This window comes from Hemiscyllium ocellatum, chromosome 22, assembly GCF_020745735.1.
Source record: "Hemiscyllium ocellatum isolate sHemOce1 chromosome 22, sHemOce1.pat.X.cur, whole genome shotgun sequence".
NCBI classification, from domain to species: domain Eukaryota; kingdom Metazoa; phylum Chordata; class Chondrichthyes; order Orectolobiformes; family Hemiscylliidae; genus Hemiscyllium; species Hemiscyllium ocellatum.
The window spans coordinates 16133058-16149495 of NC_083422.1; the positions used below are offsets into that span (position 1 = coordinate 16133058).

General features: G+C 44.0%; 1 protein-coding gene across 1 annotated transcript; it reads left to right on the top strand.

Annotated features, from left to right (window-relative positions):
• Positions 1-6073: 6073 nt before the first annotated feature.
• Positions 6074-15085, top strand: LOC132826126 (interferon-induced protein with tetratricopeptide repeats 5-like). Its single transcript, XM_060841775.1, has 2 exons — positions 6074-6084; positions 13562-15085. Exons 1-2 carry the CDS (start codon positions 6074-6076, stop codon positions 15012-15014), a joined length of 1464 nt encoding a protein of 487 aa, XP_060697758.1. The 3' UTR covers positions 15015-15085.
• The last annotated feature ends 1353 nt before the right edge of the window (positions 15086-16438 follow it).

The window sequence follows — 16438 nt, forward strand, 5'->3', positions numbered from 1 at the left end:
AGGATGAGATTGGCCTAATAGTGATTATTTGGGATTGTATCCCACATCTGAATTTCCCAAGAGCATGGCTGTAATTCACAACAAGAAGAGTGTTGATTTGTTTTAATAGGCTTCATGCCCCACTGACCATCTCTGTCTTCGGAAACATTCAGCAGTGCAATTTGACAGTCGGGACGCAATGGGGGAAAAGTAGAAATTTAATAATGTCTCATCTATTAAAAAGAGTGAGCTACAGATTACTAGGGTCATCCATCTCATTATGTCTTTATCCCTTGCCGAAGTTTCTATTCCCTTGAGTATAGAAGATTAAATGGTAAGGTAGTCAAGGTGTTTTAAATGATTTAAGAATTTGATGAGATAAATAGTGAGGGACGGTTGGGAAAATCCTTGACAAATGGCATAGTCTTCACATTAGAGCAAAGGTAATTTCAGAGACAGCACTTCTGCATACAAGTAACTATGGAAACCTATCTCTGTTTCTCGGTGTCAATTGAAAGCTTCAAACCTGAGATTGTTGGATTATTAGTAATTGTGGTGTAGTGGTAGTGTCCTTATCACTAGGCCAGGAGGCCAGAAAGCCAGTGCAAATGATTTTGAGCAATACATCAGTTCAGGACAAGTTTAAGGGGAATCGACTATTCCAGTTCAAACAATTGCCAGCAGTTATTGTTCAACTTGTATTACTTTTAATATAAATAACAATAATAATAATAAATATGTCATTAGTTCTACAGATATTCAGTTATCTTCAAGCACTCAAGAACAATAACTGAATATTGTTCTCTCAGTTTATATTTTAAAACATTCCATTATCCAAATGGAGCTCCTCTTCCCTGACCCATCCACTGCCACCTTTCTTGCTAAAATGGTTACTTTATATCTCTCAAATTGCCATGAAGCCTGACGTTACTCCTTCAACTGATAGTGCTCCAAAGGAGCCCATCCTGGTCCCTTCGCTCCTCTGAATGTCACTCATAAATAAGGTGGCAACCCACGGCATATATCTATTCTTTAATGAATTACACCATCAATAAGAACTATCCCTGATTAACTGGTGCTAAGATCACCAAGTTTGGTGTATTCTGGAGTGGGGAGGGAATCATGGCTGAGCTTTCTGACCAAGCTGGCTACCTCCTCCTCTTACTCAGAAAGCACATATTCAAGGTGTATTCCCATTTCTCTTCATTCGTTCACAGCATGTGGGCAATGCCAACATTTATTGCCCAAACAGATTTGCCCTTGAGATGGTGGTAGTCTCCTCACTGCTAACGAAAGCAGCATTGAGTCACGAGAAGCTCAGAAAAATAAGAATTGCACAAAGCTTCAGTCAGGTTCCTTGTAGCACTGGAGGAAGAAGAGCATTCGGGCCTGCACTGCTCTCAAATGGTCAGGTGACATGTGATCAGACTGTCACATGATCAATGCCTCCAACGAGACTGTCACATGATCAATGCCTCCAACACCACAAATGTACGTGGCTGCACCCATCTCACATCCACACTGCCGGGCTGTTTTACCCTGCCTTGGGCTGGATTTTGGCTTCCACCAGTTGGTCACAGCATCACTCACACCAGTTTCAGCCAGAGCTGAACTACAGAGAAGCCCCTCCTCCCCTTCACCCCGGTCTCATTGTATCATTACATGGAAACAACTTTTCTAATCGAAACCTGTCAGAAGCTTGTACACTTCCATGAAAAAGCTCCTCAATTGCCTTTGATCCAAGTAAAATTATCTCAACTTCTCCAGTCTCACAGAAACTGAATTATTCCAGTCAAGGTTTATTGCATAAGTTCTGAAGACAACATTGTGGAATGGACTGCAAAAGATCAGGATCAAGGCCCTTTGCTCCGCTGTCACACTGAGGAGTTTATCCAGGATTTCTCTTGCACGTCCTATCATAGGTCTCATATTATAAACTGGACTCCATTTTCTAAATCAATCTCCAGATGGAGAGATATTGGATGGTCCTTGTTTCAGATCAAGTTCCTAAACTCAGGTTGTTAGCTCTGGTTGGAGGCATTGGTCATGTGACAGTCTGGTTGGAGGCATTGGTCATGTGACAGTCTGATCACATGTCACCTGACCATTTGATGAATCCCATCTGATCGTATGGCCAGAACTTCTTTCATGTTTCTAGGCCTACACAATGAGTCTTTGTTTGTCAGGATATAAAGGCCCCCTCAAGAAGGCATCATTCAAGAGGTCAATAGCAGGAGAGTGGAACCACACTCCTGAATATGATGCTGCAGAAGATTAATGATGTATCAAAGGCAGGAAGAATGAATGGGATATTCAACCAAGTTAAAAATCACACAACACCAGGTTATAGCCCAACAGATTTAATTGGAAGCACAAGCTTTCGAGCACTGCTCCTTCATCAGGTAGTTATACCAGTGCTTCGAAAGCTAGTGCTTCCAATTAAACCTGTTGGACTACAACCTGGTGTTGTGTGATTTTTAACTTTGTACACCCCAGTCCAACACCGGCATCTCCAAATCATGATATTCAACCACATTTTGATGTAGAATCTCAAGTCACCTCACAGTGCCTGTCGAATCCTTCACTGTTGCAGAGAGTCATCAAACAAACACATCTTGCAGGTCACCCTATCTCACTCTTTCTGGGCATTCATTCACAGCACCATCTGATTACCCATCGTTGACACTCATCATCATCATAATACACAGAGCTCTCCTTCTCAGTAAGCCTTCATGAATGTTCTCCATTCATTCTTTCAGTCCATTCATTTCACTAACTCAGAAAGCCTGTTTCCACTCTTGCAGGAGAAGAGATCGGAGAACACATGACAGAGACAGAGAACCAGAGCTGATCTTGCCACCATCTGCACACTGACATTCACGGAGAGAGAAATGTGGAAATGGAATCAAGTCACTTTGTGCCTGGCCGTTGGACGTAGAGATCTGCTGCTGTCTTAGTGATAAAATAAAATGTCAGACAGAGACATGGTTGACAACACTCACTCTTGTTGAATTGATGGTAGCAGCCATTGAAATAGGATAATATTATCAAGACATTGTAGCACAGAAGGAGGTCAATCAATCTTTCAAGTCTTGTCAGATATCTGGACAGGAATCCAGTCAGTCCTTTACCCCTGCTTCAATTTTAAAATGTTTATTTCCTTCGAGTGTCCTTCTAATTTTTTTTCAAAATTGTTCAGAATTTTTCCTTTCATCATTCTCATAGGAAACAGGTCATAGGTCATTACTGCTACCCATGTAAAAATAGTGTCCCTCTTCATTGCATCTCTCACCCAAAATGGTAAATCTCTGCCCCTCCCCCAACCCCGCTACCTTTCTCATTGTACCATTACATGGGAAGAACTTAGGGTAAAAAATGAGGTCTGCAGATGCTGGAGATCAGAGCTGAAAATGTGTTGCTGGTTAAAGCACAGCAGGTTAGGCAGCATCCAAAGAATAGGAAATTCGACGTTTCGGGCATAAGCCCTTCATCAGGAATGAGGAGAGTGTGCCAAGCAGGCTAAGATAAAAGGTAGGGAGGAGGGAGTTGGGGGAGGGGCGATGGAGATGTGATAAGTGGAAGGAGGTCAAGGTGAGGGTGATAGGCTGGAGTGGGGTGTGGGCGGAGAGGTCAGGAAGAAGATTGCAGGTTAGGAGGGCGGTGCTGAGTTGAGGGAACCGACTGAGACAAAGTGGGGGGAGGGGAAATGAGGAAACTGGAGAAATCTGAGTTCATTCCTTGTGGTTGGAGGGTTCCCAGGCGGAAGATGAGGCACTCCTCCTCCAGCCGTCGTGTTGTTATGTTCTGCCGGTGGAGGAGTCCAAGGACCTGCATGTCCTCGGTGGAGTGGGAGGGAGAGTTAAAGTGTTGAGCCACGGGGTGGTTGGGTTGGTTGGTCCGGGCGTCCCAGAGGTGTTCTCTGCAGCGTTCCGCAAGTAAGCGGCCCATCTCCCCAATATAGAGGAGGCCACATCGGGTGCAACGGATGCAATAGATGATGTGTGTGGAGGTACAGGTGAACTTGTGGCGGATATGGAAGGATCCCTTGGGGCCTTGGAGGGAAGTGAGGGAGGAGGTGTGGGCGCAAGTTTTACATTTCCTGCGGTTGCAGGGGAAGGTGCTGGGAGTGGAGGTTGGGTTGGTGGGGTGTGTGGACCTGACGAGGGAGTCACGAAGGGAGGGGTCTTTGCGGAACGCTGATACGGGAGGGGAGGGAAATATATCCCTGGTGGTGGGGTCCATTTGGAGGTGGCGGAAATGACGGCGGATGATACGTTTATACGGAGGTTGGTGGGGTGGTAGGTGAGAACCAGTGGGGTTCTGTTTTGGTGGCAGTTGGCGGAAATGACAGCGGATCATCAACTTTACCAACACCTTCCATCCCGACCTCAAATTCACCTGCACCACCCCCCACCTTTTCCTCCGCTACATCGATGACTGTATCGGCGCTGCCTCGTGCTCCCACGAGGAGGTTGAACAGTTCATCAACTTTACCAACACCTTCCATCCCGACCTCAAATTCACCTGGACTGTCTCAGACTCCTCCCTCCCCTTCCTAGACCTTTCCATTTCTATCTCGGGCGACCGATTCAACACAGACATCTACTATAAACCGACTGACTCCCACAGCTACCTGGACTACACCTCCTCCCACCCTGCCCCCTGTAAAAACTCCATCCCATATTCCCAATTCCTTCGTCTCCGCTGCATCTGCTCCCAGGAGGACCAGTTCCAACACCGCACAGCCCAGATGGCCTCCTTCTTCAAGGACCACAGATTCCCCCCAAACGTGATCGACAATGCCCTCCACCGTATCTCCTCCACTTCCCGCTCCTCCGCCCTTGAGCCCCGCTCCTCCAACCGTCACCAAGACAGAACCCCACTGGTTCTCACCTACCACCCCACCAACCTCCATATACAACGTATCATCCGCCGTCATTTCCGCCACCTCCAAATGGACCCCACCACCAGGGATATATTTCCCTCCCCTCCCCTATCAGCGTTCCGCAAAGACCACTCTCTTCATGACTCTCTCGTCAGGTCCACACCCCCCCCAACCAACCCAACCTCCACTCCCGGCACCTTCCCCTGCAACCGCAGGAAATGTAAAACTTGCGCCCACACCTCCACACTCACTTCCCTCCAAGGCCCCAAGGGATCCTTCCATATCCGCCACAAGTTCACCTGTACCTCCACACACATCATCTATTGCATCCGCTGCACCCGATGTGGCCTCCTCTATATTGGGGAGATGGGCCGCTTACTTGCGGAACGCTGCAGAGAACACCTCTGGGACGCCCGGACCAACCAACCCAACCACCCCGTGGCTCAACACTTTAACTCTCCTTCCCACTCCACCGAGGACATGCAGGTCCTTGGACTCCTCCACCGGCAGAACATAACAACACGACGGCTGGAGGAGGAGTGCCTCATCTTCCGCCTGGGAACCCTCCAACCACAAGGAATGAACTCAGATTTCTCCAGTTTCCTCATTTTCCCTCCCCCCACCTTGTCTCAGTCGGTTCCCTCAACTCAGCACTGCCCTCCTAACCTGCAATCTTCTTCCTGACCTCTCCGCCCACACCCCACTCCGGCCTATCACCCTCACTTTGACCTCCTTCCACCTATCACATCTCCATCGCCCCTCCCCCAACTCCCTCCTCCCTACCTTTTATCTTAGCCTGCTTGGCACGCTCTCCTCATTCCTGATGAAGGGCTTATGCCCGAAACATCGAATTTCCTATTCCTTGGATGCTGCCTAACCTGCCATGGGAAGAACTTATCCTTGTCTACCTTATCGAAACCTTCCAAAATCTTGTGGAATGGACTGCAAAAGATCAGGATCAAGGCTCTTCGCCATTAACATGAAGGGAACGATTGGGGGGAGAATATTCTCGAAGTGTCCACCCACTTATTGCACAAGACTGGTTGAGGTATCCATGGTCTGGTGGATGGATGGTGATGCTCCAGGCCAGTCCCAAGGATTGAGCAGCTTAGAGTTTCCCAACCCAGGTATGGAGATGCTGAGAGCAATTTATCATGGGAGAGCTACTGAAGTAGCTCACATCAATGGATTCCAATGAATCTGAGGAATATGGTAAACAGGTAAAATGGAGATTCGTCAAGCAGTTTGCGCTTGTTGTGTGTTTCTATGTGAGTGAACATAATTGGAACAATAGGCACCTATAACATCATGCACACCCATGTTCTAGCACCTCTCTCCCTGGAGATAAACTGGGCTGGTTGTTTTGGTTGAACGGTCTCAGCTGCTAGTTTTACAGTCAGGGAAGAAAGCACATTGAGTGCAGTTCTCTCTCAACTCACTGCTGGACGTTCTGGTGGAGCACGAACTTGCCATTTGATCAGCATAATGAGGTAAACAAATTATTGAAATTCTACCTGTTTTAGACAGGTAAATATGTAGGTTATTGAAAAATGAGCTCATTTTCAGAATTATTTTGCTATAAATGACAAAGGAACTGACACACTTAAAGCAGGATTACTTGTCACAGTGAGGCATACAGGTAAATGTTTACTGTTGCACTGGAACTAGTGAGTGTCAGAAGAAATAAGAGTCATAAGGCAATTTATAGTGTTTTGTCAGGTAATCTTTTAAGGAAAACCAACCTTAATTTTCACGCAGATATTCCAAAAACACACAAATCAAACTTTAATTAAACTCCACACTGTCATAATGTTGAATCGAATATTTTGTAAATATTGGGAGAAAGTGAGGACTGCAGATGCTGGAGATCAGAATTGAGAGTGTAGTGCTGGAAAAGCACAGCAGGTCAGGCAGCATCCAATTTTCCCATTTTTTCCAGCACCACATCTTGATTCTGTAAATGTTCTCAAACAGATGTGATGAAACATGACTATCTGGAGTGATGGACTTACATAAAACTGTGGATTGTGGTTCATCCTGATGAATGAACTTAAACTCATTCGGGACTAAGAATCACACAATGCTAAGTTGTAGTCCAACAGCTTTCTAAGCACTGCTCCTTCATCAGATGGTTTATCACAACTACCCGATAAAGGAGCAGTGTTTGGAAAGTGAGTGCTTCCAAAAAACCTGTTGGACTATAACCTGGCATTGTGTGATTTTTAACTTTATCCACCCTGGTTCAATGCCGTCTCCTCCAAAACATTCAGAACTGTAATTCCCAGGGTAACAGAAAACACATTACATTGCAGAATGTAACTGACTATCCCTGATGTGAGTTTGGTTGAAGTGGTCACTGAGCTGATAAGGAGAAGATGGGCTTAAAAACTTGCTGCAGTCACTCCTGCAAGGTACCATCACTCCAGAGCAGCTTAATCCTGCTCTCTACTCCAGTAACTGTTCTGTCACTGTTCAATCTCCATGTCTCCCATTCTCTATTCATTAATAGGTGTCATAAATAGTTACAAATATTATTCAGATGTAAAACAAATTTACCTTTAAAATACAATTTGAGTTATTCCTAGTTTTATTATCCTAATATTATGTGTCTGTTGGTGTTTGAAGTTACTAACAATTAGATGAAAAGATAGATCTATATATAACATGTTTCACAACCTCAGAAAAGCCCAATGCATTTTACAGTCAGCGAAGCGGCTTTAAAGTGTAGTCACTGTTGTATTTTAAGAGGTAATTATAAAATGTTTATGGCTGGCAGGGTGGCACAGTGGTCAGCACTGCTGCCTCACAACACCAGGAACCCAGGTTTGATTCCAGCCTCAGACAACTGTCTGTGTGGAGTTTACATGTTCTCCTTGTGTCTGCATGAGGTTCCTCTGGGTGCTCCGGTTTCCTCCCACAGTCCAAAGATGTACAGGTTAGGTGGATTAGCCATGCTAAATTGCTCATAGAGTCTAGGGGTGTGCAGGTTAGGTGGAGTAGCTGTGGGAAATGCAGGGTGACCGGGATAGAGTAGATCTGGGAGGGCTGGTGTTCAGAGGGTCGGCGTGGATCTGATGGGCTGAAAGGCCCGATTCCACAGTGTAGAGATTCTATGAAGCACACACAATTTGCACATGCCAAGTTACACAATCTGTTTTGATGATGTCTGCGAAGGGCTTACATATCAGCTGGGGCATTGTGAAGATATCCTTTGTTCTTCCAACAGCACCATCGGAAACCTCACACCCACCTAAGAGGCCAGAGTGAGCCTTATTTGAATATCTCACTCAAATGCTGATGTCCCTACCATGGGACACCTCCCTCAGCATCAGCAGTGCCAACCTCAGTCACAAGGCCAGGTCTGTGGAGTGAGGATTGAACCCACAATTTGCCAACTTAGACTTAACAAATGCATGAGGTATGACAACAGCTAAGACCAGCTGGAAAAAGTTTGAAAATATTGCTCTGAAGTATCAGGGTGAACACAAATAAAGAGTGTTTTTCCCAAATTATAATGAGCAGGAGGTCACCAGAGAAAACAAAAAGCCTTCATATGGGTGCACAGTCAGCTGGGACACTGAAAAACACAACATCTGACTTTGTTTTCTGGGCCTCTGGGATGTTTGGCCAAAGGATCGCATCACAGGTTCTCTGAGCTAGCATTGCAGAGACAAATACTTCATAGTTTCAACAAAAAACCCACAGAATTTCATGCTGCACACTGCATCTTAACCTTAGTACAGTGCAGGAAAAGAAAACTCAGTTACCCGCAGGAAAAGCCGGGTGTAGTAGTTTGAATTAAAAGGCAAAGGCTGGAAATTCACCAGGAACTGGTTGGGAATTACAGAAAGGATGGGGATGGGGCGGGGAGTGGCGGGGGGGGGGGAAGGGTGGAATTGGAAAAGACTGGCCACATGCACATGGGGTAGATGGAGTTGAGAATGAGCTGGGCTGGCTGAAGGATGAAGGATGCCTGTGTAGCTTGGACAGCAAGAAAGCATGAAAAATTTTGCATTGAACTAACACCTCATCACATCTTGTAGGAATGTCCCTCTACCATTCAGGTGAAATTATTTATTTTGAAATACATTCATTGTAGATTTGAGGGGAAATATGATAACTCAGTTGTGTGACAATAACTTGCATTTATGTATCACCTTCTGATATGATGTGGTTATCTGTATGTTACTGCTTGTAACACATACTGCAGAGAGTTGTGCTGTTTTTGAAATAAATATAATTGGAGTTTATTAACAGATAACAATGAACATAATATGATACTTTAAACTTGCATATGCAGTCTGGGTTATATGCCCACTTAGATTGCTGCTATATTCCATATATTGTTGACTTTCTGATTCTCAGAATGACCAGCAGAATGGCTGGCAGTTTAGCTATCAGACTAACTTTATGACTGGACAGAGAAAAAAACACAGACCACTGTGTACCAAGCTGCTTTAAAGGTATACCATTTTTCTTAATTTAGTGTATTACAGCGGCACAGGAATGTAATCAGACAAAAACTGAGGCAAGAACTGATACAAAGAAAAAGAAGGAACTGCTTAGAGGGTGAAAATAAGTTGAATAGAATGGATAATCTTTAAGGAGAGGTTGTCTTGAGTTCTGAGATTTTGGAACTCTTGGGGCTGAACCCAACAGTGGGTGAGAGGAGAATGGACACAAGGCCAGAGATTGGTGAATGCAGAGCTCTCAGAGAATTCTAGGGCTGAAGGAGATCACAGAGACAGGCAAGAGTGAGGTCATGAAGGGACTTGAACACCAGGATGACATTATTCCTTCTGTGATATTTGTGAACTGGAGCCAATGGAAGTCAGAAAGACCAAACGTAATGGATGATGGAGGAGAGGAACTTATGCATGTCACAGAACTTTGTGAAGTGCAGCAGATGAGAAATTGGCCGGGAACTCTTTTAGGTAATTGAGTCTAATGTGTGAGGGGTTCAGTAGAAGATGGGCTGCTGACTTGCAGACAAGGTGATGCTAGAGGGATAGATCTAGATGGTCTTTGTGATGGCGAGGATCTGTGCTGCTTAACTTACAAAGGTGTTCAAAGATAGTATCACAATGAATGGCCACCAGCTGTTTTCGGTGGTGTAGCTCGGGGAAAGAGAGATTGTTGGAAAGTGCAACTTTTTCTTTTGCTTCAAATAATGCCCTAGAAACCTTAACATCATCTGAATCACCAGAACAGCTCAAGTCTGCCTTGCTGAAGAATACTGTACTGGATGATATTCATCCAGATTAGAATAAGTTTACTAGGGCAGGATTTTATGCAGTTCTTTGGACTCTACATCCTCCTCATTCTCACAAAGGGAGTCCACTTCAGATGAGGCAGCTGCTGCCCTTCATGAATATTTCTGGGAACAGCAGAAATAGCTTTCAAAAAAGACTTCCTCACATATCTCAGGAGTAAGGCCCTGCCTTCGAGAGCAACTGGCCATTTTTGTCAGGCAGCAGCTCTGTTGTCCCAGCAGCGCCAAGGTTGAATGGTGGCCATTATTGGGACTGCACAAAAGTGGAAGTGGGTACTGCAGATGGTGGAGATTTGAGTCAATCCTCATTGTGGCCTCATTCCTGATGAAGGGCTTTTGCCCAAAACGGTGATTTTCCTGCTCCTCGGATGCTGCCTGACCTGCTGTGCTTTTCCAGCACCATTTTAGTCTTGTCACTACTGGGACTGCAGGCAGTCCCCAAAGGGGTGGAGCCTTGGGGTCTGGGAGTAGGCTTTGAGAAGCTGGTGGTGGGGAGGAAACATAATAATGTAAGAAATAGGAGCAAGAGTAGGCCAATATTTAAGATCATGGCTGAACTGCCCCTGGCCTCAGATCCTCTTTAGTGCCAGCTCCTCATAGCCCTCAATTCCTTAATATTTCAAAACTCTACCTCCCTCCTTTTTAAATCCTTTCAATGATGCAGCCTCCACAACTCATTAGGATAAAGAATTCCAGACATTCAAAACCCTCTGAGTGGAAACATCGTCACAACATCTACCCTGTCAAGTCCACTCACAATCCTGTACGTGTCAATAAGATCATTCCTCATTTTTTTTCTAAATTGTAACAAGTAAAGGCTGAACCTGTTTAGCCAACAGGTTAATAAGTCAACCCTTCATTCCAGCTGAATGAATCTCTTTTGAACTGTCTCCAATACAGGGAGAAAGTGAGGATTGCAGATGCTGGAGATCAGAGTCAAAAGATGTGGCACTGGAAAAGCACAGTCAGCAGCTGAGGAGCAGGAAAGTCAACGTTTAGGCCACACATGCACTCAACAACCACCACCCCATGGCTGACCACTTCAACACCCCCTCCCACTCCGCCAAGGACTTGTGAGTCCTGGGCCCCCTCCTCCACCAAATCCAATCCACCTGATGCCTGGACAAGCTCACTTGTCCGGACTTGTCCTACCTGCCTAGCTCTTTTTCCACCTATCCACTCCATCCTCTCCTCCCTGACCTATCACCTTCATCTCCTCTCCCACTCACCCATTGTACTCTATGCTACTCTCTCCCCACCCCCACCCTCCCCTAGCTTATCTCTCCATGCTTCCAGCTTACTGCCTTTATTCCTGATGAAGGGCTTTTGCCCGAAACGTCGATTTCGCTGCTCCTTGGATGTTGCCTGAACTGCTGTGCTCTTCCAGCACCACTGATCCAGAATCTGGTTTCCAGCATCTGCAGTCATTGTTTTTACCTTGTCTTTTTAACTACTTGATACATCTTGTTATAAAGTGGAGGTTGATCCCCCTCTGAGAGCTAAAACCAAAACACCCAGAAAGGCTCACCTTGCCCTATAATTTATTAAAAGAAGTGTGAAAAGTGATATAACCAGCCTCTTATCTTCAAGCTGTTATAAAGAAGTGGTTAAATTAAACAAACTCCTTTCATTCACTCTATAACCAACTAGTAACAATTCACTTACCTAATTTTAACAGTCAACAAATTAAGTGAAGCACCAATGAACCAAACAAATCCCCCTTGACTACTAATTATTCCCAAATAAAACAAAATCGTAATGGTATGCTGTTCCAATAGATTCAAGTCCCACTTACATAAACTAAAATAAAAATTAGAATTGAGTCTCTCTAAATTACAGCCAGATTACATCTTCTGGAATGTTCTGTGTTTTCTCATTGATTTTCTATCAGGACTGCCTTCTCCTTCGAATTCTTGTGTCAGGAATTTGGGTGGTGAGCCACAATACCATGGTAAATAGATGGTGCTTACTCTAAGAGCTGAGAGCTAATACCTCTTGGCAGATGGCAGTTGGTTCTCCTATTGATTTTCAAATGCTCTCTTCTTTTATACTTTTGATGATCTATCAACTGTTTTACAATTGGATTGGTCCTTAGTTGTCAAAACCATTAGATTTAAATTTAATAGGTTTTTGTTAGCTCGGGGTCTGATTTAAATTGATTGGCTAAATTCGAACTGGTTGTCTTGACAGCAAAACAAAACTTTTACCTGGATTACTAACCTCACAGCTCTTTTAATCCAAATGTTTCAATTCAGGGGCTCTGTGTACCTGCAAACCCACAGACGTCCTTTTTGAATCGCGAAGCACAGAGAAAAAAACATCTTTTAAAGGGACCACGCAATGCTTTCCCCATTTTACAATTTTATGCACACTAACTTTGTAATAACTTACATGATAACTTTTGGTGTTTCGTGCACAAGAACACCTAGGTCTCGACAGCACTTTACTTTTTTTGGAGTCTGTCTCCATTTAAATATTAGTCTGCTTTTGGATTCTTCCTACTAAAGTGCATGCGCTCAAATCTCCCTATATTAGAGTCCATCTGCCAAAGTATTGGCCCCTCACTCAACCTACCTATGTCCCTTTGCAGATTCCTCATTTCCTCATTACACCATACCCTCCCAGCTAATTCTTTTACTATAAGCAAATTTGGATACATTACTCTCTGCTCCCTGCTCCACCTCATTAATATAGATGATAAATAGTGAAGAGAAAAGAGAAGTTGGATCTTGGAAAAGAAGGCTCCAATAGACAAACAAAACCCTCAGGGCCTTGGCTAACACCAGCCAGTGCTGGTAAATCTGCCAGGCTTCCCCAGCCCCATTCAATTTGAAATACGTAAGGGCTGGGGATGGAGATCAAATAAGCAATGTCAATGCCTTATGTTGAATTTCCAAAAACACCCAGATGCAGACAATCCAGTAAGGGAAGGAAATGAATATCTATCCAACAGTGCTGTACAATGCTGAGGATACTTTATGATGAACTATCTTTCCTGTTTTAGAGGTATGTACATATGCTACATGTTAGGTTGGAGAATGAACATTCCCATAGTCACTCCGAGAGAGAGTCACTGAGACTGATATTATAGGAGTCAACTACTTTCGAAATAGCACTTAGGATTTGTCAATGAGACACCTCCTGGTGAGAAGTAGACATATTTGAAAAAAAACAGGCAGATGGAGTGCATGAAAAATGCTCTTGTTCCTGAGATGTCGCTGTGCATTTGATGAGAAAACAGCAGGTAGTGGGTCAGCCATTAGAAAGGAAACAGATGCAAAACCAGCCAAGGGAATCTTTCTGAGTTTCTGGGCTGTATAACTCGTGGTTTCATTGTCAGTAAGTTTGCAGAGGTTAGGTGTCGATGCAGGGGAAATGCATTAACTGGCATGAGCTAAATTGTGATGAATTTTATTCTCCTGCAGCACCACACAGAAGGATGCGTTGAAAGTGAATCTCGATCAGCTTCAATGTCACTTCACGTGGACTTCGAAGAAAAAAACCATCGACTTGGATGATATGAAACAAAGATTAGAAGATACAATACAGACAAGTGTGAAACCTCAAGCCCGGTTTTACAATCACTTTGCTTTTATAAACTGTCAGCAAGGAAAATATGAAGAGGCAATTCAGAATTTAAAGGAAGCTGAAAAGATTCTGAAGGAGAGTCATGGTGATGATTTTGAGAAGAGAATCTTGGTCACCTATGGAAACTATGCCTGGGTTTATTATCACATGGACCGACTGGAGGAGGCTCAGTCCTACCTCGACAAGCTGGAGACAGTCTGTAAGCTATTTCCTGAAGCCTCTCGGTTTGCAGCAATGATACCTGAGGTTTATGGGGAGAAGGGTTTGTCACTGTTGAAATCTGCTGGCCAATATTATGAAGAGGCAAAGGAATGTTTTAAAAAGGCTCTAGAGAAGGATCCTGACAACATTGAGTGGAATGTTGGCTATGCCACTGTTCTGTATCGTCTGGAAGAGTTTTCTGGAACCCCTGAGAGTCACAAACCCACTCAATCAATGAAACAACTTAGACGTGTGCTGGAGCTGGATCCTGATCATGCTGAAGCCATGGTGCTGTTAGCTTTAAAACTACAAGAGTTAAGTCAAGAGGGGGAAGCATCCACATTAGTTGAACGAGCGTTGCAGAAGTCTCCTGATCACCCACACGTGCTTCGATATGCAGCAAAGTTTTACAGAATCAAAGGAGATGTTGAAAGAGCTTTGAAAGTGTTGAAGACAGCAATGGAAATTACCCCCAACTCTACCTTCTTACACCATCAATTCGGTCTGTGTTACAGAAAGAAACTAATGTCATTGCTCAAAAATCCACTCAGCAAGAACCCTAGCAATCCTGCTTTTCAACAGAAAGTTGAACTGATCAAACTTTGCAAGTCTCATTTTAAAAATGCCTTCAAGCCTCGGCCATTAACCTTTATTAAGGCACAACTGGATTTTGCAGGAATATGTTCACTAAATGAAGAGTTTCCTGAAGCAGAGAAGATCTACACCAATCTCCTGAAACTGAAAGATATCCGTCCAGAGAATAGGCAAGCAATATGTTTACAAGCTGGATTATTTCAACTATTCCAGAAAAGAGCAGAATCAAAAGCCGTCGCCCTTTTTCTGGAAGGAATGAAAGTGAATTACAATTCCATAGAAAGAAAAAAGTGCCGTGAAAATTTGGAGAGGATCGCAACAGGACGGCTTCGCAGGAATCCACGAGATACCGAGGCCCTTGGTGCTCTTGGCTTCCTGCATCAACTGGATGGGAAGAAGCGCAAAGCTGTGGAATACTTTGAAAAGGCCCTGCAATTTGATCAAGGCAATGAAGAATATCTCAGTGCCCTTTGTGAATTACGTCTTTCTATCTAGCTCAGTAATGAACTTGCCAGCTAAAGTTCAGCTGAAAGATGAATTAACACTCTCTAATCTATAATCAGCTTTTACCTAGTATCCACTTCACTTATATTTTGCTTAGATATTGTTCAATTGAGCATATTATTCATGCGTATAATTTTCAGATGGCGAATTGTATTTTAGTTATTCTAAACGTCTGCTTTATTTAGGAATGTTGTCATCACTGGTGAACTAACTAACCAACACCCAAGAGTTATTGCTCTGTGTAGAAAGAAACAAAAACATTTGAGTTTTTTGGGATTTGGGTTAATTGATCCAATTGGACACAGCTGAAAAGAAACTGTTTTTAATTCAATTATGAACACTTAATAAGCCTGATTTTTCCCCTTCACTGTTTGATCACACAGCATTGTTCTTTGATGTGAAGAGCACTACTTGTCACAGGCCACTTGGGTGTTTTCCTATTTTCCTGGTGGTGGATATTGAATAAAGATTTGTGCACTTTGTGTCTCTCACTGTGTCTCACACCTGCACACACACCATGGGTGCTGGGGAAAAAATAAGCACTACCGCAGTTAGGCGGTAGTGTGGGGGTTAATAAAGAAAATTATATAAAAAAAAATAAGCCTGATTTAAACTCCAGTTTGGTTTTGGGTGTGTGGTGAAGGAGTTACAAAACTGACCCTTTGCTGCTAATGTCTGTCTCAGGATATTTTAAATTCTAAACTGCATTCATGTGCTTAGCCATTAGTGTTCGGGTGGGTGTTTTGAAAGAGATTCTGGGTCCATCACATGGAATGGAAAAGGGGTATGTTGGGAGACAGTATGGGGAAGCTCCAAGTTATTATATTGGGGCCTGGTGGGGGAAAAAATGAGGTCTGCAGATGCTGGAGATCACAGCTGAAAATGTGTTGCTGGTCGAAGCACAGCAGGCCAGGCAGCATCTCAGGAATAGGGAATTCGACGTTTCGAGCATAAGCCCTTCATCAGGAATGAGAGAGAGTAGCCAAGCAGGCTAAGATAAAAGGTAGGGAGCAGGGACTTGGGGGAGGGGCGATGGAGGTGGGATAGGTGGAAGGAGGTCAAGGTGAGGGTGATAGCCGGAGTGGGGTGGGGGCGGAGAGAGTCATGTGCAAAGAAAAATAAACATTTCCCTCTTTGTCACTTCAGAGTTCCATCATGGACTCTACCAAAATCTGCTCCAGAAAAGCATTTGGTAGACATTCCACAAATTCCTTTCCTTAGGATCCATGACCAACCTATACATTGAAGTCCCCCATGATTATTGGAATACAGCTTTTCTGACACACTTTTTTCTATCTCCTGGTTTATTTTCTTCCCAAATTCTGACTATTGCCAGGTGGCCTGAACATAACACCTCTCAGGGTCTTTTTCCCTTTGTGGTTCCTCTACACACGCACAGGTTCTACACTTTCAGA